The sequence below is a fragment of the Cajanus cajan genome, chromosome 7 (assembly GCF_000230855.2).
Source record: "Cajanus cajan strain Asha chromosome 7, NIPB_CcT2T_4, whole genome shotgun sequence".
NCBI classification, from domain to species: Eukaryota; Viridiplantae; Streptophyta; class Magnoliopsida; order Fabales; family Fabaceae; genus Cajanus; species Cajanus cajan.
Genome location: NC_138523.1, coordinates 49,648,600 through 49,672,484, shown reverse-complemented (window position 1 = coordinate 49,672,484; position 23,885 = coordinate 49,648,600). Strand labels below are relative to the sequence as shown.

Genomic DNA, 23,885 nt, shown 5'->3' with positions numbered 1-23,885 from the left:
GACTGAAAAAGAATCAAAAGGACGGGGTGGGGTTATGGGATAAGGGAGGCGCACGTGGGTACCCTAAGCTTGCAATGCAATTTGACCAAACCAAACCAAACCAAACCAACACAACATTCACTCATTGGAGTATATTTTATTTTATTTTATTTTCCTATTTTTTCATTTTTCACAAAATTAATATAATTATTACTTTCTTTATTTTATTTTTGACTTTAAGGTTATGCACAAGAATTAAAAAAATGATTGATATTTTAGTTTTTTAAAGTATTTATTACTTATTTTCCTGTTATACCCTTTAGGTAGTTGGAGAAAAAATAGGTATACTGAAAAATGAAAAAATACATTGTTTAATAAACACACATTAATTATCAAAGATAAAAATAAAAAATAAAATTAATAAGTCATTGATTTTAGAAAAGTGAAAATAAAAAAGAACAAAAAATTAATGTCAAAACAACTATGAATAAAAAATAGAGGGAGTAACTTCTGTGCAAAATCACAACTCGCATCTGATGTGGATAAGGTAGAGGTTCCTAGGACCTCACGTCTAGCGTGACAAAGTCACACGTTTGACATCATTTTAAGTAGAGAGTCTTTACTTAACTCACGTCCGATATCACCATACTAACATTCAACATCACTTAGGTAGAGAGTGTTGGCATGACCACGCCAGGTGCCACTCGACTAGGAGTGCGGCATCACCAAGTCAGAGACTTTCTAATGCTCTCATATTAGATGTCATTCAGATTATGCTCGACGACATTCAAACCCAAGACAAATCTCTCTCTTCACGTTCGACATCACCGTGCCTAATGTGACACGAGTTCTGCACTTATGTAAATTACGAATTTTGCTCGATTCATCTGAAACTCACCCAAAGTCAAACATACAACACAAGATATTGTTTCTACTCAACACAAACAACTCTTTTCGACAAAAAAATTCAACATGTAACTAGAAATCACCACACCTCATCAAATTCACCTTCATGAACCCAAAACCCCAAGTTCAACTACAACCATCAAAATCATGCAATTTCACCATGTAAGTGTAACCATCTAACATTTTAAACATAAAAATTAATCCACTAATAGCCCAAAAATTCAACAAACTCAAGAATATAACTTCTCTTATCTCAGAAGTCTCTAAGTCAAGAAGAAGAGGAGAAGGAAGAAGAAGAAGAAAATAACTCCGAGCGGACCAACAAGCTTGATTCGAGGTTCTACATACCTGAATCATCAGACAACACAACTTAGAATGAGATTTCTAAGTAAAATCATCCTACAAGAAGAACTAGGGAAGAAGAGAACTCATAGACCATAACTTCTCTCTATAAGTTTTTGAAGAATGAAATTTATAAAACTCAATTTTAAACAGAAATCTTATATATACTCTCCCCTTAAAGTCAAACTAAATCTCTACCTAGAAAAACCTTCTACTACCTTAGAACTCATAAGGAATCTTATGAATTCCATAATTCCTCAACATAAAACAATATCTCTAAATAAAAAAATTACAAGTCCTAAAATTCACAGTATTACAATTTTTATGTAGATAAATTTAATAGGAAAAATTTCATGTTTTAAATAAAAAATTAAAATTAGGTCTCAACATAAAAAAGTATCTATGCTTCAAAGGAATTATCTTAACTAAAAAATAGAAATTAGAAGATGAAAATATTTTTTTTAAAAGAAAAAGATAAAAATGAATTTATATAATAAGATAAAAGAAAAAAGTGAGAGTAAATTTTGACCTATTTTATAAACTAAAATCATAATATAAAAAAAAAAAGCAATTAAGATCGATTTCTCATGTGTCAAGTGTGCATCAATTCCTGTTTGAACATACATCCTAGTTGTACACCGACAAAAACTTATATCCTATCATTTTGTTATACAATTGACAATTTAGTTTTTAAATATTTTCCAATATCAGTCTAATATTTTTAAAAAATAATTATCATAAAAGACAGTCCTTACATTACATAATTGATATCTAATTCAATCTTTTTAACATCTAAAATTTTAAAAATAAAATAATTGATATAATTTCTATAGATTCAAGAAGTAATTTATACAAAATTAAATTAAATAAAAACTACAAGGGAAACTAATTTTGCAAATTAAATTAATAATTTTTCCTGATTCTATTCTCTGTGGACTTGGAGCGAATTGACGGTCTTTTATTTCGTGGAAAGTTCTTCTAACACATATGTGTGTGTGTATGGAAATATAAAAGTCCTTATCACCGATGCTATATCTCTTTTCAGTAGACCCCTACTTTTCTTTATAAAATTAACTAATTATACTTAACATGTGTTTTTTCATAGTATTTTCTTTTATAAATTATTACTAATATTTTTTTATAATTATATTATTAGTTACTTACTAATAATTAATTTATACTAGAAAACTTGTTGACACTTATTTTTAATGAAATTTCTTTTTTAAATTGTGTTTTTTTATTCATAAGACTCAAAACTGAAATTTTATTTTAAAAATAAAATAAAATAAAATCAGAAATGAATCGTTGGTTCTAAATTCTAATACTTTAATATAACTTTAGCAGATCAAATCTTACACATTTATTTATATTTATTGATTCATTTAATTTTTTGCGTTGATGATTTTTTCTTTCTTTCTTCTGGTGAGTATTGATGATCCTGAAAGATGATGACAAAGGGCATTAGTAACAGATGTAGGCCCATTAAGGGGGATGCGTGGCACACGTGAAAGTGGGCTGGAAGCCAATAATTCAGTAAGGCCCACACACACTTAAAGATTTGACCATAAACTCAAACTTTTTGTTGCTTGGTTTAGCTAAAAGTGCGGTGTCTAGTGTTTTTTAAATACTTCTTTAGTTCCCTTTTTTTTTCTTTTCCCTTTTCCTTCTGGACAAAAGGAAAACACTTCTTTTTCTTTGAGACTGAAATCAGAATAAGCATTAATTTTTTTTCTTAATAATTTGATTTAAAGTCAGACTAAGTGGAATGAGAACTAATAAAAATTAAAAGAGTTTATCTAATGTTAGTTAGGGTGAAGAGAAGAAGATAATGACAGTCCCAATTTCATAAAGGCCATTGATGTGAACCTTCCCTATTGTTAGTGCACACCAACCAAAGGTCTTTGTCATACCTATGGACTTGAACTCAGTTCATGCTCCCAACACCAACACTATCTATCCATCGTAAGTGCCTTCCTTTATTTGCTTTTAGAATGGGTCTAAATCATTAAATAATAAATACCATGCATATTATTTTTTTTATAACAAATTTGAAAATCATTAAAAAATATTTTTTTAATGACTAAAAATGGCATAACTGAAGACAATTTCAAAGATTATCACACAAATTATGATGAAATCCCAATTTAAAGACTCAACCAAAAATGATTCATAAATTTAAGAACTCAATTACAGACTTCCAAAATATAAAAACTTACTTTTAAATTCACAAAAAATACAAGAACTAACATATCAATAATTAAACTTTAAAAAAGAATTCTGTCACCTTTTGAGTTCAAGTTCAAGCTGCAAACACTTTATAGATGCCGCCCTTTTGGGTAAAAGATAAGAAAAAGTAGAATCCAAAAGCCATATAAAATGTTAAAACTGTGCTAACAGTTCCCATTTTAGAGTCATCAACAAAATCTTCACTTCAAATGATTAACGGGCAAGGACGGAGCCAAGGGGGGACCTACGGGTGCCACGGCCCCCAATAATTTTAATTTTTTTTTATATACATATATATTACTATATGGCACCCCCTATTTTTAATATAAACTCATATTTTTAATATAAACTCATATGTATATTACTATATGGCACCCCCTATATGGCACCCCCAGTATTGAAATCCTGGCTCCGTCTAACGGGCCTACATCATTCCGCTAATTATTGATGTCACTTGCTATTAATTTAATTGCTAATCAAGTTTAGTTTAATTGATTGAATGATACAATAAATTATTTTAAATTTTTAATATAAGTTTGATTTTTATGAATAAAAAAAAAATTCTTTCACATATACAACATTTTTAAGCTCTTTTTTCATTATTTTAATTTGGATCCACTAACTATAGCTGACTACGTAATTCTAACCAATACTTTTATTGTATTTTCATATCAAGAAGTCTTTATGTCGTGTCTACTTTATAGCTCGCTAAGTGAAAGGTTCATGCTAAATAAGTAATTAAGCAAAATTTTGTAAAATTTTATTATTTAAATATGTTTTTAAAGTATGTGTTTTTTCCTATCTGTTTTAGTTTTAATTTTAAATATTTGTTTTAGTTTCTTTAGGATTACATGAGATGAGATATTACTGACAGAGGCAGATTATATGTGAATCATCGATTAATTTGATATTATGTTTAATTTTATACGACATAATTAATAATAAGTGATTTTTATGTGGCATATTAACGAAATTTGGATATAAAAAAGGAAATAAGTTTTTTTCCTTTAAATTATGAAGACTAAAAAATTAATTTTAGTCTGAGAGACAAAAATAAATATAATTAAAAATATGTTCAAATAACCATTATTTCATTTTTTTTATACTATATTAAATTATTTGTTGAAGGGTAATTCATTATCTTTCATAAGCCAAAACTTGTGTGTAGATAGTTTTAACAAATTAGAAATTAGCTTTGACACACAACTCTCGTAAAACATAAAGTTAATGTAGCATAGTTTGTGAACAAGACAACTACTGCAGTTCAGTGAAATCGTAAAGAGAAGCCAAAGAATTATACATATAATCTGAATTTGTATTAACTCCTGTTTCTCTTGAATATTCCTAGCAATCTAAGAAAACCCACTGTGTCTGAAGATTTTTTCTCGGTTTCCATATCTGTGGGAAGGTAAGTGCTTCAAATTAATAAGCACCATAAGAATATGGAAAAATAAAGCCTCCTCTCATAAAATTCATACAAAAACCTGAAGTACACTTCTGGTTCTGTTGACAAAACAATTTTTGGTGACTCATACCCCTTAACTAGAACCACTCTTCAAATTTACCATCTCAGAGTATGCTCATAAAAGATGTATCTATGCTTAGATATATATTTTGTCCTAGATTCTGAATTCTGAATATGTGCAAGCTGTAACTAAGTAACTTATTTATATGCCTTATTTTCTTAAAATATATTTTCCCCATATATTTGAGAGAGAACAGCAGAGATGAAGAACAAGATAAGAATCATTAAATGGATTGTCTTGGAGGACATGAACATGATCCAAATCAATCAGTGCAGCAAAGAAAGAAAAAGAAAAAAAAAAAAAAAGGAGAAACCAGAAGAAAACTAAAGAACAAAACAGAATGAATAGTAAAGTAAACTCTGAAATATGATAACATTGAAATTGTTATAAATAATTAAGTGTTATTATTGTGTACATAGAGGCAAGCCATATATGTATCTATAAGGCTAGCAAGGCATACAAAAAATTGTTACACTGTTCCACAATAACCATCCGTCAGCTATTTACACTCCACCATGAATGAAAAGAAAAGAATAGAAGAAAGAAGGGAGATAACAAGCAAAGTTGTTCCATTCCAAAGGAAGCAAGCTCATGGTAGTAGCACTAGTCATGCCAGCAGAGGAGCATGACCACACACCTTCTTATTATGTATAGCCTTGCCCTTTGCTCCCTAAGGGCACCTCCAAGCCCTCTGCTTGAAAGCCTTCTCTTAGAGCCTCCCATGCTAGGACTACCCATCTTCATAATTTCAAGAGTTAATTGCTTTGGAGACCTTTTCTTTTTCTTCTTATGTTTGTGTTGTTAAGGTTGTGAGTTGGTTTAGGATGAAGGGGGGGTTCTTATAGAAGTTGGAGGTTGTGGTCACATTGGAGATTGGTCTAGTAAAGAGGCACCGATGGGGCATAAAAGAGTGTGCAGTGCCTCCAAACTCACCAGACAAACACCAATTGGACCCCACCTCACCATTTACCCCAATAAACGGGAATTGATAAAAACAATTCTCTTTCTTCCATTGCTATGTCACACTCTATAATCCTATGTGTAGGCACCACCCACCAACATAATGGCCTATCCCATTTCAACTATATACTTTTTAATCTTGTGCATGATGGAGGAGTTTATGGTTTCCCCATCGGGACAAAACTCGAAAAGAAACCCTTCACTTTTTTTTCTTCTTTCTTTAGATCCACATAATCAGGGAAGTGAGTGATGGATAGGGGTTGGGTAAGGGTTTGGTGAATCCTACATGAGAGTTCGTAACAAGAACCACTAGAAAGGGTTTAGATTATAATAGGGACTGTGACGGGCGGGTCGGGTACGGGTTTTATGATACCCGTTCTCGTCCTCGAGTTAAATTCATCTCTGTTCCCGTACTTGTACTTGTCTGGTATGTAATTTTAATTCCTATTCCTGTCCCTGTCAGATATTGGGTATATCCGTACCCATATCCGTATCCGTCAATTTTTTATTTTTATTTTTTTATAAAAAAATGATATTTTTAAATTATTTTTTTATTATTATAATTATAATTAAGTTATTTCTCTATCTCATATTATAATAAATAATTACACATAAAAAAATATTAAAAACTTTTAATATAATTAAATTGAAAGTAGATATTAAATTAAAAATGAAAATAGACGAGTACGAGTAAAGTACGGAGCGGGTAAGTATATATCCGTATTTATATCTGATTTAAAATATCAAATTTTATCCATACTCTTACTTACCCAATCAAATCAGGTATTTTTTGTTAAACTCAGGAGAGGTTAAAGTATATGAGTATATTTGCCATCCTGTTATAATGGACTAACTTATTACTACCTTGACTTGATCTAAAAAAGGTGCACATAATTAGGGCCCCAGCTTTCGACATCAAAGGTTCAGTTCCTACGGGTAAATATCATGCTTATCCAATGCCACAACATCTACAAATTATTGCACGTCTTGGGCGGCACTCAAGAAACACAAATTCACCACCCTAACACCATCATAGTCAAAACTTGCTTCAGTAAAAGGAAAGTGTAATAAATTTAATAAACTCGTCAACTATTATTTTCCCCTTAATAGTTCTTAAATTAATAAAATCATATAAATAATAGTACTTCTTAGAACATTAAATATCCATTAATTTAGTGAATGAATTTATATATTTTACTAATCTTTCTTTCCGACTGCAATTAATAAACTTCTCTAATTTATTCTTTTACAAAGTATTCAATCACCACAATTAAAGTAGTATATATTTATTGGACAAATGAAATATTTTAGTAAAATTGTATTAAGAAGTGATATATTTACTGTTATTTTTAATTTGTGTGTAAAAACCTTAAACTAAAGTCATTATAGGATAAACATAATAATATTGAAAGATTAATTTGAATTTTTTTTCAATACTTGCACAATTTATAATATTTTAGAAACTACTCTTATAATTTCAGTAGTTCTGGGACTATTTTTAAGAGAGAATGATACTTGATAAACCAAATTCATGATATATTTATAATAATACAGTTGGTTTGGAACTGCTTAAGACCAAAATTATTAGTTAGATGATTTAAAAATTTGGCCTCTCTTTTAATGACATAGACAAATTGAATTATTTAGAATAGTCAGATAGAAGATTTTGTTGAGCTTAGTTTAAAATGAGTAGGCAAAAGCTGCATGATGGATATCCAAGGCAACTGAAAATCAGAATATGTTACAGGGCTCTGACAGCTTTGGAGGAGACAGCAAGAATATAGAAGCAGTAATGAGATATTTGCATGAGCCATGGATTTGAATCACAAGAGTCGTACACATGATCATAGGCCACTATTTTCTGCCCTTCTCCTCACAGCAAATCCAAAAACAAAGATAGAAAATCCAAACAAATACTGGTTGGTTGGTATCTCTTGGCCCCGGAAAGGATATAAAACTAAGCTAAAGTGGCTTTTGCATAGGCCTCAAAGTATTTTGCTAATGCAAATGTAATGAATTATCAAAAGGAAGAAAAGTTATTTTTTCCTTCATAGAGGCCAAAGAAAAGTAGCCAAGGACGTAAGTTTCAAGCTTTTGACTAAGATTCCATAAGAAGGAACACCAGATTTTATTTAAGTGTACCCAGTTGAGTTAATGACTAAATTAGTCATAAATTGTAAACCATGATCAACTTGCTCTACCTCGTGCTCTCCCAAAGTCACTTTTTTTTTTTTTTTTTTTTTTTCTAACGGCTTCTTCTAATTAATAATAATACTAATCTTGTTACTTTTTTATTCACTCTTGGTGCAATTTTAAGCACTTGACATTGAATTATGCGCTTGTCAGTAATTTGTTTCTTCTACGAGCTTCTTCTTGTTTAAAACTAGGCCTCAACTCTTATCCTGAGTTCTCAACCCGTTTCATCGACCAAGTGTGGGTTTAGATTAATTAGTCTCTCAAATTTCATACTTTTTTATCTAAATAAATATTATATGCATCTAAGATCTAAGATATTAATAAAATTAGTTGTATTCACTTATTTTATTTATTTTTTCTTGCCCTGCCTACTTATGAAAAAGGTTTTGTTTGGAGAGTCAAAACTCATGTTAATAATTTTTAAGCTTAATAGCAAATTTATAATTTTGCAGTGTCGGTCCCTATGTTAAAAATTGTGTAATTTTAGTATTTATTAACTTGTCATTCAATACTTAAAAAAGATGTTAATGTGAAGTGAGGTGTTGACGTGGTATTACATGTTAATTAACTCCATGTGTACCACTCATGTTAGCATTTTATGAACACGTAAATTCCACGTGTACTATATATTATTAGTACTTCATTGTCATAATAACATTTTTATTGGGAATTGGATAACAAGTCAATGAATGAATTAAAAGTGCACAATTTATAAAATAAGAGATCAAAATTAAAAAACTAAAAATAGATAGATTACAATTACATATATAAGCTATAATAATAAAAAAATGTAATTGAACCTAATCTTTGTGTCTTGAAATAGATCATCTTCTAAGAGTGAAAAAAAAAACATCTTTGATTCACACTTACAAAGTAAAAACTATCTCAAAACATTGGACTTGATTCCTCTGCAGTCTGCTGTGAGAAATGGTAAAGTAAATAATGTCAATCATTAATAAGAAAAAATAACTCTTCATTTTTTAATGCATCTATGATATGCTGTGCATGTAATATTAATTATGGTTGATTTTTTTTTACCGACTGTATTTCTTATTTTACTCTAAACAGTGAATCGCCCACTTTAAAAAAAATTAGATCCCAACACATCTGATTGCTAACTTTAAATATTTATTGAGTTTATTGATAATTAAATAATTAGATTTTTTCTTTTAACTACTTTTTTATATTCACAAGATCTAAATTCGAAATTTTACTATTCGTGTTCAATTAGGTAATGTTGGAATGGCTAACATTATTTAAGTATAATATTTAGCTTTTTAATTTCCCTTTCTTTTTATTTCCTGTTTGCCGAAATGAACATTGTAGATTGTTCTATATATTATGACAACTCATTGTACGGAAATGATATATCAAACTTTTTACGAGACGCGTTTTGAGCAATAACTTGGTTCATATTTCAATTTACTCTTTCAATTTTATAATATTTATTTTCCTTTCTTTTCTCAATTATGCTGATTTGATACAAAATTCCTCTTTATCTTGAAATTTAGCACAAATTTCCATCAACATTTCACAAAAAAAAATTCTGATCCTGTCTCACAGACTGGTAGATCTTCACGCCATTTCACAAATTTCCTATGTTCATTGGCAGATGTTTAATTAGAAACAAATTCAATGTAATTTCAGTAAAGTATAATAGCCTTACTGGCATGTTGAATAATGAAGTTTTCCGGGTAGCTTCAGCTTTCAACATAAATGATATTTGAAAACATTTAAATGTGGTTATTGGACCCTCATACAAAAATATAAAACTTTCAAATCCCATTTATTATATTCATTTGAGACAAAGTGAAACCGTGGGAACTTAACATGATTAGAGACAGAGGTGGTAACATTAATGTCTGAAATACTCTGTGATCAAAGTGGTCCAACCACAGTAGTATATCTTGAAACTGAAAAAAATTTGGTCGGTTGTACTGAACAAGGAGGTCAGAGTTACACGTGAAGTTCTCGTGATTCACATCAACATTGCCTGCGCTATAATCAACATATATTACTACTTTAATAGTCACAACCCCATTTCCATTCCTCTTCTTCATGCTTGTTTTGTACGGATCAAACTCATCAGTCATCACATGTTTCTTCAGTCTCTTACCAAATGTGAAATCTCCATATTTTCTTTTTGTAACTAATGAATTCCAACTAAGAATAAGATACTGATAACATTCATTCATTTAAGAGACTCACTTCATCTGAAAAATGTTTTTCATACTTAGATTGAACCTCTTATCATGTTTAAAAGACATAGTTATTTATCAACCATACTATATCATGTTGAAAATGTTCATATGCAGACAACATCTGGGAAGGATTTTTTTTTATGAAATTTGATTTGGTTATGCAGTTTTGACTGTCCTCTTTTATCAGTAGATCACAAATGGGAAATTGAGAAAGTAATTTTCTTGAAATGAAGTTTCCTGAATTTAAGCACTACACACTGTGGTTTACTAGTTAAGAAATAAGTACAGCTTCTCTTGTGTACGGACACTATAGTAACACGTTAATTGTCTATTGCCAGCTGCTAATTTACTATGTACACAGCATGGTTCATAGCTGGTTATGTAACAATGACAGATCTATTGACTCTGTTACCAAGATGCATATGCACCTATAGAATTCAAAGGCGCCACAGCTAAATTCATGAGGATGGGAAACGTTTGGTCGATACCAAACTCTATTAAACGCTGAAACAGAAAACATGTGATATGATGTGAGGAATAGAAATAAGTGTTTTATGAAGTGTTTGATATGTAAAGAAATTTGTATTATATATCATAACTATTAAGATCAACAGTAGCAAAGTTTTGTTTTGGCCATTTATAAACAACTGTTGTCTCACATCTAGTGATAAGTGTGTTGCCTCAATTATTAAAAAAAAATGGATTCAATTATGTAATCAAATTATTATCCCGTAATTTGAGGAGAAAATGTACGAGGAATGACTAATTGAATGCAATACCCCATTCATGATTATTAAAATGCTCAACTTTTGAAGATCCATAGTTGGATCATATCTTAAAGTAAAATAGTCATCCATTGAAAAATCTCTGGAAGTTACCGTAATTCACACAGTCAAGTACGAATGAAATAAGAAATTAAAAAATTTAAAGTGAGAAGTTACAAGGTCTTTTCGTTCTCTCTAAAGTCTAAAAGGCAACAATGAGTTTTGATTCATAATGGGATAACAGCTGGCCAAAAGGAACAATAAAAAAGTGGCATTCTAAGATAATGTCATGTTATTTATCAAGATTTCCATCATTCAACACTTCTCAAGTCTCAACACATCTTACATAAAGCAGGATTACACGTGCGGTCAAAAGATTCCATTTACATCTCCATCAGACTTGGTTTAGTTTTGCTTTTCAAATTAAAAGGTGTTCTATCTCATCAAGATAATTAATTTTGATATCCAAAATATAGTCAAAGTTTTCACGTGTACCATAGTTATTTACAATCTTTATTCCTCCGTGGGGATCCGCTGCTACACAGGCTTTTTTCTGTGTTGGTAGAGCCACATTCACACTCTCATTTAAGGTTCTTATATATAAAAATGATTCATGGGCACTTCTATTCTTCTGAGAAATATTATGCCAGCACCAAAGATAAAGAATCTGTCAGGTAAATTCATCTGTTTGAAACATGAAAACCATTATCAGCAACAAAAGATCATAACATCATTAATTGTTACGAGAAAGGGAGCTATTTAGGTTATAGTTAACCATGGGTGGTTCATTCTAGTACTTAAAATAACCAAACCACAACGCAATCACTGTACTCTAACATCCACAGAAAACAAAATGAAAAAAAATGAAAAAAAATCGCCGTTGCCGGGGATCGAACCCGGGTCGTCCGCGTGACAGGCGGAAATACTTACCACTATACTACAACGACTGTGTTGATACTGTGGTTTGTCAGGTTCACAAAGTTTAAAAAAGAAATGAGTCCGCAAATATCACAAAATCAAATAAAAAATAATTTTTTAATGATACAAACAAGTAATTGTGTTCAAATAAAAACAAATAAATCAGATCAATTAGAGGCTCCCAAGGATACGAACTCTGATATCATAGAAGAAATAATATATATTATTATTTTAATCATTATATATATATATATATAAGGACAAAGTATTTTAGGGAACAAATTCCTGTAACCGTGGAATTGTTATTGTAGTAATAATAATAAGATACGGTAAATATAAAGAATTAAAATATAGTAAGAATAATATCTAAAATTTCTTTAAATATATTTTGATAGTGTTATAAATTGAGGTGTTGATGTTGTGTTCAAATTTATAATATATTATATTGTGTTGAAAATTGTAAGTTGATATTATGATGAATTAAGTTGAGTTATTTATGTTGATTTCCTTTAAACTCTAACTTATTCTTGCATTTTTCATGTAATTAGATTGCAATTGTCATATTTGATATGTGAGTAGAGTATGATTAGGCTATTGTTAAAATCTATTTTGAGGTCATGTTGATGAATGACGGTGTAGACTTTTTAAAGTTATCCTTGTATAATTGGTGCAATATGTTATTTGACCAATAATTATGATTTCTTTCATACTTTTATACTGGAATACTATATAGTTATTATATATATATATGCTATTTATGATTTAATAGTTGATATAATGTTATTTGTATCTATATATACCTTATGACATGTGCATCCAGGTAATGTATGAATGTGAATCCTAGGTAGCTGTCTTTTTATTTTCAATTGTTAATAGTAGTTAAACTATTAAATGTAGGAAGGTAGCTGTCTTTTTATTTTCAATTGTTAATAGTAGTTAAACTATTAAATGTAGGAACCACGATAAATCATTACACTTAATAATAATAATTTTAAAAATAATTTGAAATTGAATAAGATGGTATACTCTCTTATAGGTTAGCCTATAGTGGAAAGTAAAATAATATTTATCAAATAGCAAGGAAATGACAAGCGCACTAAAAATAATCTATTTGTGAAAATGGAATAGTTCCTTTTCATTGTTAATGACAAACTCACTAAACGAACTTGGGTTCTGCTTAAAATCCATGCGCAAATTAACAACTTGAGACTTGACAATAATAGTCAAGGACCAAGAACGTTCACATAAAATAGGATTATTTACAACTTGGTTGTCGTCCGTGTTGAACATGAAATATGATTCTATGAATCATGGATTGCATGTACCTTTATGCCAACATGATTTGATATACAGTTTATCATTCATGTGCAAGTATGAGAAAGGATATTGAGTTTACAATTTCAGTTTCCTACCATTTTCCTTATCCAGGGCAGTGTGACTTTTAATCAGCAAGTTTGTACTTTGCAAGGCAAAGAGTTGTAGTAGCTTAAGCAATTGAGTGCAGCAATAAAATTATAGCTCTGCACTATAATATCATCTCTAAGATGCATTAACTTCTATGGGCCAGTTTACTTATCTGTGTGTGATGATGCATTTTTATCCATAAAGTTGTTTTTAACCTTTTCACCATGGAACTTAGCTGGGTCATGGAATAATTCCCATTAGAAGCACTTGATCATTTAATTTAACTTTTCCCTTATTTTGATTCTCATTTTTCAGTTCCTAGTTTAATGTGGATTTATCTTTTGTGCAACCAGAGATCCTCATCCTTATCTTTTTAGTAATAGACACCTTTGCCTCTGATCTCAATACTGGTTAATATTTCACCCTTATACATTAATCGCCGTAAGTTTATGTGATTTCTTCCATATCCGCAATAAGTAATCACAGCAGGCATCTGTCCCCATTTGCATTGCATAAAAGCCCAACACCATGATCGTATTAACAGGGGCTATCATTTGTACAATCAAGCTCTTCATAGACTTTCCCTTGTTTATTTCCCGAGTCCATTTATTAGAATGTTGGGATTCTAAGTAGTCCTTCCTTCTATTGCTGTCCCTGCTGATACCTGAAGATAAAATTTCTACTAAGGAAAGCTCTGTTTGACGCTGTACTATATTGGTTGACCCTTTCCTTTATCTAAATGCCAAGTATATAAAAAAACCTTGCCTTGACCAGATTGATTGTTACTTGTGAGGCAGTATAGTATTTCATGTATGACAAATTAATTAATGTATTATGTATATATAGTTTTCCCGTTGTCCTAGAAAAGCGTAACTTCTAATTCTATCTTTATGCAGGGAACTTGGTGATTAGCATGGAGTTGTCTCTTATATTAAGGCATTTTCTGCTTTCATACCCATCATCATTTCTGTCCACCCAACCCCGAGCCAAATCAGTGAAAAGCAAAATCAAATTCACACCAACGGAATCAGGGTCCTCAGAAATTTTGAAATATGCATCCGAAATTACTAAATCTATTTTTTTTATTGCTATTCTGATGGGAACATACTCTTATCAACTACATGGCAACATAGTATGGCAGTGTCAGTCCTTTCTTAATGAGAAGCTTTGCACTGTTGCTTTCGCTGGTCCTCTTTTCTTCGGGGGAGGGGGAGTATAAACATCATTTTGGGTAGAACTGAATGTATTGTATGTTGGTCCTTAGATTCCAAAATTGAATTTGAATTTCTACACATACCGAACTCTGCGTTGTTATTTGCTAAGGTATGTGGGGGAAAAATTAGTATATAGATCAAGTGTCCCCATTTTTCAGCTGAACTATAAGGAATTGGCTTTTTATGATATTTATTGCTAGCTAGGGAATAAATCCAAACAATTGAAACATGCAAAATAAATGAAATAGAATGATGAGCCCTTAATATCGTAAAATTTCTTGTTTCTGTGACCAAATTCAGTCAAACTTGGGTCACACCCGTTGGATTAGATGCTAAAATGTTTTCATGTCATCTCTTGGATGGCCTACTTTGCATGCAGACATATATATAGTGTAGCAATCTGTTATCAGTTATCACATAAAGGAATGTTGTCATATATTGGATGGTCTATTTTGCATGCAGACATATATACACTTCTTTCAGTTCTTTGCCACAAATTCGTATGGTTTACCATGTCTAACTCCAACGATTTAACAAAGGTATTCCCATAGAGGAAAATAGTCGGTTTGTATATACAAATTTACGGTAAAGGCTTTACCATTAAGTATGATACACTGGCGCTCTTCTGAGACAAATACCAACCACATCAGTGACCACTTAGAACTCTGTCTGCTATTTTCATCTCCTTTCACCTTCAACCCTCCCCTACTGATGCTTTTTCCACTCAAATAGAGCAATTTATTTTTCCTCCCTTTCCCCCACTCAGAATTTAACTCTCCCTTTGACTGAATTTGGTCACACTCTCCAAACTCCCTCCACTCTTCTCTCAGCTATCAAGAGTAGCTAGATGATCTCGAGTCAGAATGAGCAATAGAGTCCTCTACTTACTCAACTGCGTGGAGAATGATTTATCCTCTTAGAGTTAGCAAAACTTTTTTATTTGTTATGCAATACTGTATATTTTTATGACACTACACCATGAACTTGACAAACAAATCCTAGACTCATAAGAAAGAACAAATTGTAGAATCCCGAATAGTTTTACTTGAAACATAGTCTGATTTTATTTGAGTGTGTTTAGGGTCCTACAACAAGCCACACATTCATATATCCTATAAAGTACGTAAAGAAAATGCTTTTGTCTACATCAAGAGTTTTGCAAATTCTAGGAAGCCTTTGGTAATATTTGCAACTTCATAAAGCATCACAATTATCAAGCATAAAAACAAACGTACAAGTTCTAGAAAGAATAGAGAATCATGGCTATATAAATGTCAGGTTCAACTTTCCAGCAGCCTCAGGTAAACAAACCTAAAGTTGAATTGTTATCACAATTTCACAAACCAGTTACTTGGTATTATGACCGAGCTAGATCATTAGCATTTTTTCTCTAATCACATCTTAAAGCAAAACTAATACTGAGGATCAAAGCATATCACACAATTATACAAAAAGGGCATGCAAGGTGGTTTTATGAAAGTAGATGCCTTAGTTCTATGACACATTGGACGAGGTTAATGTATAAACCACTATTCTGAAGGTCCAGTAATCTCATATTTTTAGATGAAGCATGAAAAGTGCATGGCTTCAAAACATGAATAACACTTCTTACATCAAACCCTATTGCAAACTCGACAAGAACTCCAATGGAAAATAAAGGATGAGCAGAACAATCCCCAGTTAATATTTCAAAATCAATCCCCAGAATGAAAAATAATTGCAGAAGCATAAAAATCAACTGGTGTGTTGACAACAAAGTCAGACCTGCCTGCGTACATAAGCCAAAATCAAATAAGCTACTTTTGTTACAGAACTAACATCTTCCCAATACAAAAAGTTGCACTTCCAGTAAACACATTTAACCATTTTCTCACAAGCAAGATAACCTGTCTATTTACTTTTAGGCAGTATTAAACATGGTGCAAAAATTTAATCAGAGTCTTGCCCTTGCTTGGGGTGACATGCTGACAACACCACCCACCTTCTCCAAACCTATGGTAGCTATTATTCTCTTCAAACTTGTAGGCCAATAGAAAATATAGCTTCTGGAGATATACCTAGAATAAACGGTAAAAAAAATAAGAGAAAGAAACTCCAAAATAGCACAGAAGGAATTTGAAGGAGAAGTGTGCAGTTCACCATTGTCTTCATCGTGAGCAGCATTGGTTGGTTGCTCTTGGTTGAGGCTATGTCCATTAATAGGGAATTTATGCAATGGTGAAACTTGATGTCCTAAACCTGCTCGAAATAGAAGACGCTCCACAGGCTCTGAAGGCTGAGCTCCAACAGAAAGCCAATACCTAAGAACATAAGGAGAATCAAAAAAATGGAGATTTCTGTTCTGCCCTATTAAATTGATAAAGATGAATAGGGGATGTGATTCATGCAAGCAGAAACATTTGTTTGGTTTTGTTTGTGAAAGACAATTGACAAAGGTAAAGAAAGTTATTTACTTGACTCTTTCCAGTTTGAGACGCATTCTTTTCTCATCATCCTTGCCTGCACAGAAGTAATAGAAGCATTAGCACGAAGTGGAAGCATGTGTTTATGATTCGAAAGTGATAGACATAAAAAAAGAGCAACCTGCGACGGGATTGTAGAAGCCTAAAACTTCAAGTTGTTTGCCATCTCTTGTTGTTTTGCTATCAGTAACAACGACACGATAGAATGGATGGTTCCTGCACCCAAGCCTCGCCAATCGAATTCTCACCACCATTTTTTATTTTCACCTTCCTCTTCCAAAACACTATCTTTCTTATCCCTCAGAGGAACCAATCAAACAAAATATATTCGGTTTGGACTCGGATTGCTCCACGATTTGGGCCGGGTCTGGGACGTGAAGACCGTGTACCCAATTGGGCCAATTAGAGCTATTCTCAGTATACATGTTTGGCCCAAGCTCTGTTTTTCACTTATCTAATAACGAAAGAGTTCATTAGGATTACACGTTTTTTTTTTTTTATATTCATTTCTTGGTTTATGTTTGGATAATCTTATATGAACATGTGTTTTGGATGGTGAACGTATTTTTTAGAATTTATATCTTTTATTATGAAAATATTTTTAGAAGGACTCCTAGGAGTGCAACGCTGATCCAAACACAGTTTTAATAATTTGAAAGTTCTGTTTTACTAATAGCATTGAGATTTATTAAATCACATATATTCTAATATTCTTTATAAAACATAATCATATTTGAGTTACATAAGATTATTATAAATGATGAAATATTGTAATTAAGTATTTAACGTGTATGTTAAATCAATTTAATTGATCTAAGCTTAAATTTTAAGGGCATTTCTAATGGAAGCAACTCATTTGAATTGCTTCATGCATTGAAAAATGAAAAAAGTGGTCTCGAGTATGCCATGTCAGTATTAAGCAACTCAAATACAAATTTACTCTAACGGTAAGAAACTTTAAGAAATTCAACTTTTAAAATTTTTTTTCTAATCATTTATGAATCAATTTTAAATTTTTATTAAAAAGGATAATTGCACTACAATGAAAGAAAATAAATTACGAGAAAAAAATATACAATAAGTAGATATTAAAAATAAAATAAAATAATAATAAATACATAGACATTATATGAAATTAATTTTTATCATTATTATTTCCGAAACGTTCCCAAATATGTTCAATAAGATCTGCTTGAAATCTGGTAAGGAACGGTTGCCTGAAGAAATAACTCTCTCTCTTCATCGATCAACAGTCTCTAATTTTATCATATTTAGTTGATTTGCCTAAATTTGAATGTTGTGACACAATTTTAGTTAAATAATTTAGATTTTTTGCACATGAGAAAAAAGATATCATATGCGAAGAGAAGAGAAATGTAAATGGTGATGGTGTGATGTTGCGGTGCAGGTGCTGGTGGGTTGACTATGATGCATAGTGGGCAGTGGGCACCACGTCTTGTACAAGCTAATAAAGAAGGACAAAATTGCCCTTTACTATTACTATCCTTGAATTCTCCCGCTAATCTCGCCATATGTGTCTTTATGATTGTTACTTACTATCACTACTATCAATAGCATGTCTCCCACTCTCTAACTCCAACTCCAACCAACACCATGACTCCTCCGCTACCCTTCTGCTTCTTCTTTCTCCTCAGCATCACCACTTGTACATCCTACGCCTACGGTAACTTGTCCTACCACATCAACTGCGGCACTTCCACCAACACCACCGACGCATTCAACACCACGTGGCTCTCCGACCGCTTCTTCACCGGAGGCACCGCCGCCATTGTCTCCGAGCCCCTCCGCTTCCCCCTCCCCTCCGAGAAAACCCTCCGCTTCTTCCCCCCCTCCTCCTACGGCAAGAAAAACTGCTACTCCTTCCCCTCCCTCCCCTCCCCCGCGCGCTACCTCCTCCGCACCTTCACCGTCTACGACAACTACGACGCCAACTCCCGCCCTCCCTCCTTCGACGTCGCCCTCGCCTCCACCGTCCTCTTCACCTGGCGCTCCCCCTGGCCAGACTCCGCCGCCCGCCGCGGCGCCTACGCCGACCTCTTCACCTCCCTCCCCAACGCCTCCTCCTCCCTCCACCTCTGCTTCTACGGCTTCGCCACCGACGCCCCCCTCGTCTCCTCCCTCCAGCTCCTCCAGGTCCACCCCGCCGCCTACAACGTCACCGACAACCTCATCCTCGTCAACTACGGCCGCATTTCCTGCGGCGCCGTCTCCCACTGGGGCGCCACCTTCACCGCCGACGCCGACCGCTTCGCCCGCTCCTGGCAGCCGGACTCCGCCTTCCGCACCGTGCCGCAGGATTCCGACGAGGTACGGTTCCTTTCCACGGAGAACAGCGTCTCCGGCGCCGACGTGGAGCCTAATTACTTCCCGATGAAGTTGTACCAGTCGGCGGTCACCACGGAGGGCACGCTGGAGTACGAATTGGTTGTGGACGCCAAGATGGACTATACGGTGTGGCTGCACTTCGCGGAGATCGATTCCAGCGTCAAGAAAGCAGGGGAGAGGGTCTTCGACGTGTTTTTGAACGACCAAAACGTCACCAGGGTTGACATATACAAGCAAGTCGGTGCTTTTTCTGCCTTCACTTTGCATTACACTGTCAAGAACTTGAGCGCCAACGTTTTGAAGCTCAAGCTCGTGCCAGCTGTGGGTGCTCCTCTCATTAGTGCTGTTGAGAATTACGCCTTGGTCCCTGTGGATCCCTCCACTCTCCCTCTCCAAGGTGTTGCGCACTCTCTATCATTCTTTCCTCCATGCCCATTTGGAAAGTTTATTTGTTCTTAATTGTCATGTCTTGGTAGTGATTGCAATGAGGGCGTTGAAGGAGTCGCTTCGTGTTCCTGATAGAATGGGTTGGAATGGTGACCCTTGTGCTCCTACTACCTGGGATGCTTGGGAAGGTGTTACCTGCCGCATCACTCAAGATAAAACTGCTCTCGTCATAAGTCAGATGTAACTCTTCTTTCCACTCTTCTGCATTTAGGTTCTGTTTCGACTACTAACATTTATAACAAAACAACAAAGTAAGAATGTAAAATGAATTCTGTTTTTTTCCATAAATGCTTATAGAAAATCAATTCAGATTTATGCAACAACGAGTCTTGATGCCTGTTTTGGTTTCAGAGATCTTGGCAGTCAAGGCTTGAAAGGGTACATAAGTGACCAGATTAGTCTTTTGCCGGATTTGGTAAGCCTGTAAGTATCAGCTGCCAAATGTTTGCGTAGCATGCGGCTTACAATTAGATGTTCATATTCTATTAACGAACATCCTTGCCTCTTTCAACTTAGAGCACTCTATTTTTGAAATGATTGGATTTTGTACTTTCAACCTGGCTCATTATTTCGTTTTGGTGGCTATACAGTATTTACGTTCTGATATGTTAAACCATTTATTTAGATACAATCATGTAGCGTAGCACAGAACCTGTTCTGCATTCTACCCGATGAGTGAACGCTATAGCCATGCATGCAAGGATTTCACAGTTGGCTTTTTTTTTTTTTTTTTTTTTTTTTTTTGTAAATTTGTTCATTGTACTTGATGATGGAATTAGATTTTCTCACATATTCTAGTGCAGGCCTCAGCATTATATCCACATTCATTATTTATAGTTAACTGTTGCTCTCTGTTTAGTGTTTAAATGTTGGCAACAATTTTGTATCCCTTTGCCATATCCGTCTTCTGTTGCATGCAGCATGTGTGATGTGTTTTCCTAGATTAATGTTGCTCATGTTCATACTGGTTTCAGTTATTGGTAATGTCTCTTTAATTTTACAGGAATTTGAGTTCTAATTCCTTGACGGGTGAAATACCACCAGGCCTAGGTCAAACTCAAAAATCCCTGATACAAGTGTAAGATCAGTTATTATCTCTGTTAGTTACAATTTCTCGCAGACTTGTACTACTTTTAGATGTTATCCAAATGTTTTACGGAACTCAACTCAACTCAACTGGAGTTTATATTTTATTATTTGGTTATCAGTTTCCATTATCTTTACCCTTTTAAAAGTCATATACTTTTATCATCGTATACTGAACACAGTATATAATTAGAGTCTATATGTTTTTCTTGCACGATGCTTTGGTTTTGATTGCTTAAAAGGCACACCATTTAAAAATCTGAAGTCATTTGTGATAATATTATGATGCATCCATATCACCTATATTAAAAATAACTTAACCATGAAGTGTGGCTCAATTCGTAAACAAACTCTGGGCAGACTTCACCTACAGTGAAAGGGTTCAAAACTTACTGGAAGCATCTTGTTATTACCATAATATTGAAATTCTATTTATTTTCTTTGTAATATTTTCTGTAGGGATTTATCCAACAATCAGTTAATGGGATCTATACCTGATAGTTTGGCATCTTCCAATTTGAAGCTTGTGTAAGTATCCAGTGCATTAATTAATTCGACTGTCTATAACTAACTGCTTACATCATTAGTATCGTGACAAAATGTAGGTTGTGTAATCCATGTTCTCTTCTTTCGCTGTTTTGTAAGCCGTATAGTCCTTCCTCTAGTTTTAGCACCTATTTTCCCTCAATTTAAATATACATTTCTGTCAGAAACGGGGATGCTATAATGCTGCGTGCTTCGATGAAAAATATGTCATTGCTGTAACGAAGTTTTGTAATTTGATATCAAACAATCTTTTCTAGCCATTTATTTAATTGAATTAATTCCCAAAATCGTATTATAAATTACTCTATATTTTTCCGGTATCTTGTGTTCTTTCATTCGTCAATCTGATATCTCAATGCTCACTTCAACAACCTTGTTTTCCTTTATGTTTAGGATGGTAATGGTAGATAACAATTGATCTCTAGTGCAGTCTTAACTGGTTGTCTCTTTTATTCTTTGGACTAGTTATACTACATAGTTCTGTCTGTTTTTCTAATCTATTTAATTATGTCAGGCTATTGAATGGTAACTTATTGGAAGGACGAGTTCCAGAGCAACTTTATTCCGTTGGTGTGCATGGTGGAGCTATTGAGTATGTCACTTTAATCTGCTAGCTCTACAGCCTCTACTCTATTTGGTTCTGCATAATGTTGTGTTCAGATTGAAATGCTGGATAACTTAGCTTGTATATATAACAATTTTATATTTCTGTTTCTTGTATATATATCATTGTGTGTCAATGTGCGTGAGCACCTAAATTAAATTGCCGCATACCCAGGATCATAGATGCAAAAATAAAGTTTACTTGTTGCATTTATTAATCCAATGAGAAGTAATCTCTTATATATTCAATTTTTATTCAGTCTCTCTGGCAACAAGGGATTATGCGGTGTACCAACTCTGCCATCATGTCCTATGTTTTGGGAGCATGGTAGATTATCCACTCGGGGTAAAATTGCAATAGGCTTGTCATCTCTTTTTGTTTTCTGCGTGGTACTGCTGCTGGCGTATATCTACATCAGGAGGAAAAGGAACGATTATGATTTTGCTCTGCCTCAGGAATTAATGTGTAAGTATGATTTCAATGAGATTCTGTTTTTGCGGGCGTATTTTTGTTTATAATATTCCATTTATTCCCGGTAACGTGTATTTATCAACTACAACCTGCCATAACTTTGTTGTCTTTCATAGAAATGGATCCTCTCATTGAATTTTCCATCTAGTATGTGTTTAATTTGAGCTGCTTAAATTCCAGCAAATAATGAGATATTCGGTTTTATATGGATTTTTAAATTAAAAAGTTTTATGAGCGGACTTTGGATATTTTAATCCTGTGCTAATTGTGAGACTGTTTTATGGCTTCTTTTGCAGCATTAGCTGCCAAGAGAAACCGCTATCAGAGGCAGAAATCGTTGATGCTTCTCGAGCTGGAGAGTCAGCATGCCAAGGGATTGCCTTCACCTTTTACTCCACAATAACTGTTTTTTTATTGGAAGTGGAAGATTAATTTTCATAGGTTTCGGCTAAACGTACATCGTTATTGCGTACGGAAAGTTATTGAATGTTAAAGGCTTGCAACATCCCTATGAGGCAAGGCCGCATTAGATAGAAAGAAAGGAAGGAAAAAATGGCTTATGGGTCTGCTTTTCTCCTACAACACAGTCATGTCGAGGATTCTGGAAGATGCCTATTGCTATGCACAATGACAATCATTTCATAAATCATCGTAAAAAGATATATACCTGGTTGTATCACTAGCCATCTGTACCTTTTGATGAATATACCAGATAGGAATAACCCATCCATGTATACAATGTGAGACACAATTTCGTGTCCAGTTTTTCACGTTACATCAATTCTGCTTGATTCATACATAACCCTACTGATTTATATAGCCAAACATCAGTGAGTTTTATTGTACAACGTACTCTGAAGCTTTTCCATACCTTTGCCGAATAAAGCATGATAAATAAATTTCTTACCTTTTGCTGCACAAATATTCAATTTGATTTACCTAAAACTACAATTTAGAAACGGTGGCAGTTGCTCTGTTATTCTGCAACCTAAGTGGGTCCACAGCCATGTGAAGATACCTATTGCTATGCACAGTGAGTGACATAAATGAGTGTCTAAACTTGTGTAGCACCCATTAAACAAAGTGTCTAGAAGGAAAGAAAGAAAAAAATGGATTAGTAATTTTTCGGTGACTCTACTCACGTTAGTTTCAACTATCTTATTTGGTAGATCATGTCGACTTTTCTGCAAGCTTCTTTAATGTGTTTTTTTTTTTTTAAATGCTAAAAGCTGGATATCTTAATTCCTTACTCCTAGCAGAACTTCTGAATTGGGGTGATCAGGCTCA

The 23,885-nt window shown here is 33.4% G+C and overlaps 3 protein-coding genes and 1 non-coding gene across 4 annotated transcripts; 1 reads left to right on the top strand and 3 right to left on the bottom strand.

The window, feature by feature from the left end:
- Positions 1–5,327: 5,327 nt before the first annotated feature.
- LOC109810647 (small polypeptide DEVIL 4) lies at positions 5,328–6,102 on the bottom strand. Its single transcript, XM_020374160.3, has one exon. It carries the CDS (start codon positions 5,721–5,723, stop codon positions 5,583–5,585), a length of 141 nt encoding a protein of 46 aa, XP_020229749.1. The 5' UTR covers positions 5,724–6,102; the 3' UTR covers positions 5,328–5,582.
- A 5,873-nt stretch (positions 6,103–11,975) lies between these two features.
- Positions 11,976–12,047, bottom strand: TRNAD-GUC (transfer RNA aspartic acid (anticodon GUC)). The gene has a single exon. It is a non-coding gene; the product is annotated as a tRNA-Asp (tRNA).
- A 4,250-nt stretch (positions 12,048–16,297) lies between these two features.
- Positions 16,298–17,402, bottom strand: LOC109810611 (small ribosomal subunit protein bS16cy). The gene is made up of 4 exons (XM_020374121.3): positions 17,220–17,402; positions 17,090–17,135; positions 16,776–16,936; positions 16,298–16,693 (listed from the first exon to the last, which is right to left on the bottom strand). The coding sequence occupies exons 1-4, from the start codon at positions 17,350–17,352 to the stop codon at positions 16,650–16,652; spliced, it is 384 nt and encodes a 127-aa protein (XP_020229710.1). The 5' UTR covers positions 17,353–17,402; the 3' UTR covers positions 16,298–16,649.
- A 1,225-nt stretch (positions 17,403–18,627) lies between these two features.
- On the top strand, positions 18,628–23,504 carry LOC109810599 (receptor-like protein 4). Its single transcript, XM_083059974.1, has 8 exons — positions 18,628–19,841; positions 19,921–20,071; positions 20,243–20,314; positions 20,895–20,969; positions 21,437–21,505; positions 22,038–22,115; positions 22,387–22,592; positions 22,895–23,504. The coding sequence occupies exons 1-8, from the start codon at positions 18,713–18,715 to the stop codon at positions 22,999–23,001; spliced, it is 1,887 nt and encodes a 628-aa protein (XP_082916100.1). The 5' UTR covers positions 18,628–18,712; the 3' UTR covers positions 23,002–23,504.
- The last annotated feature ends 381 nt before the right edge of the window (positions 23,505–23,885 follow it).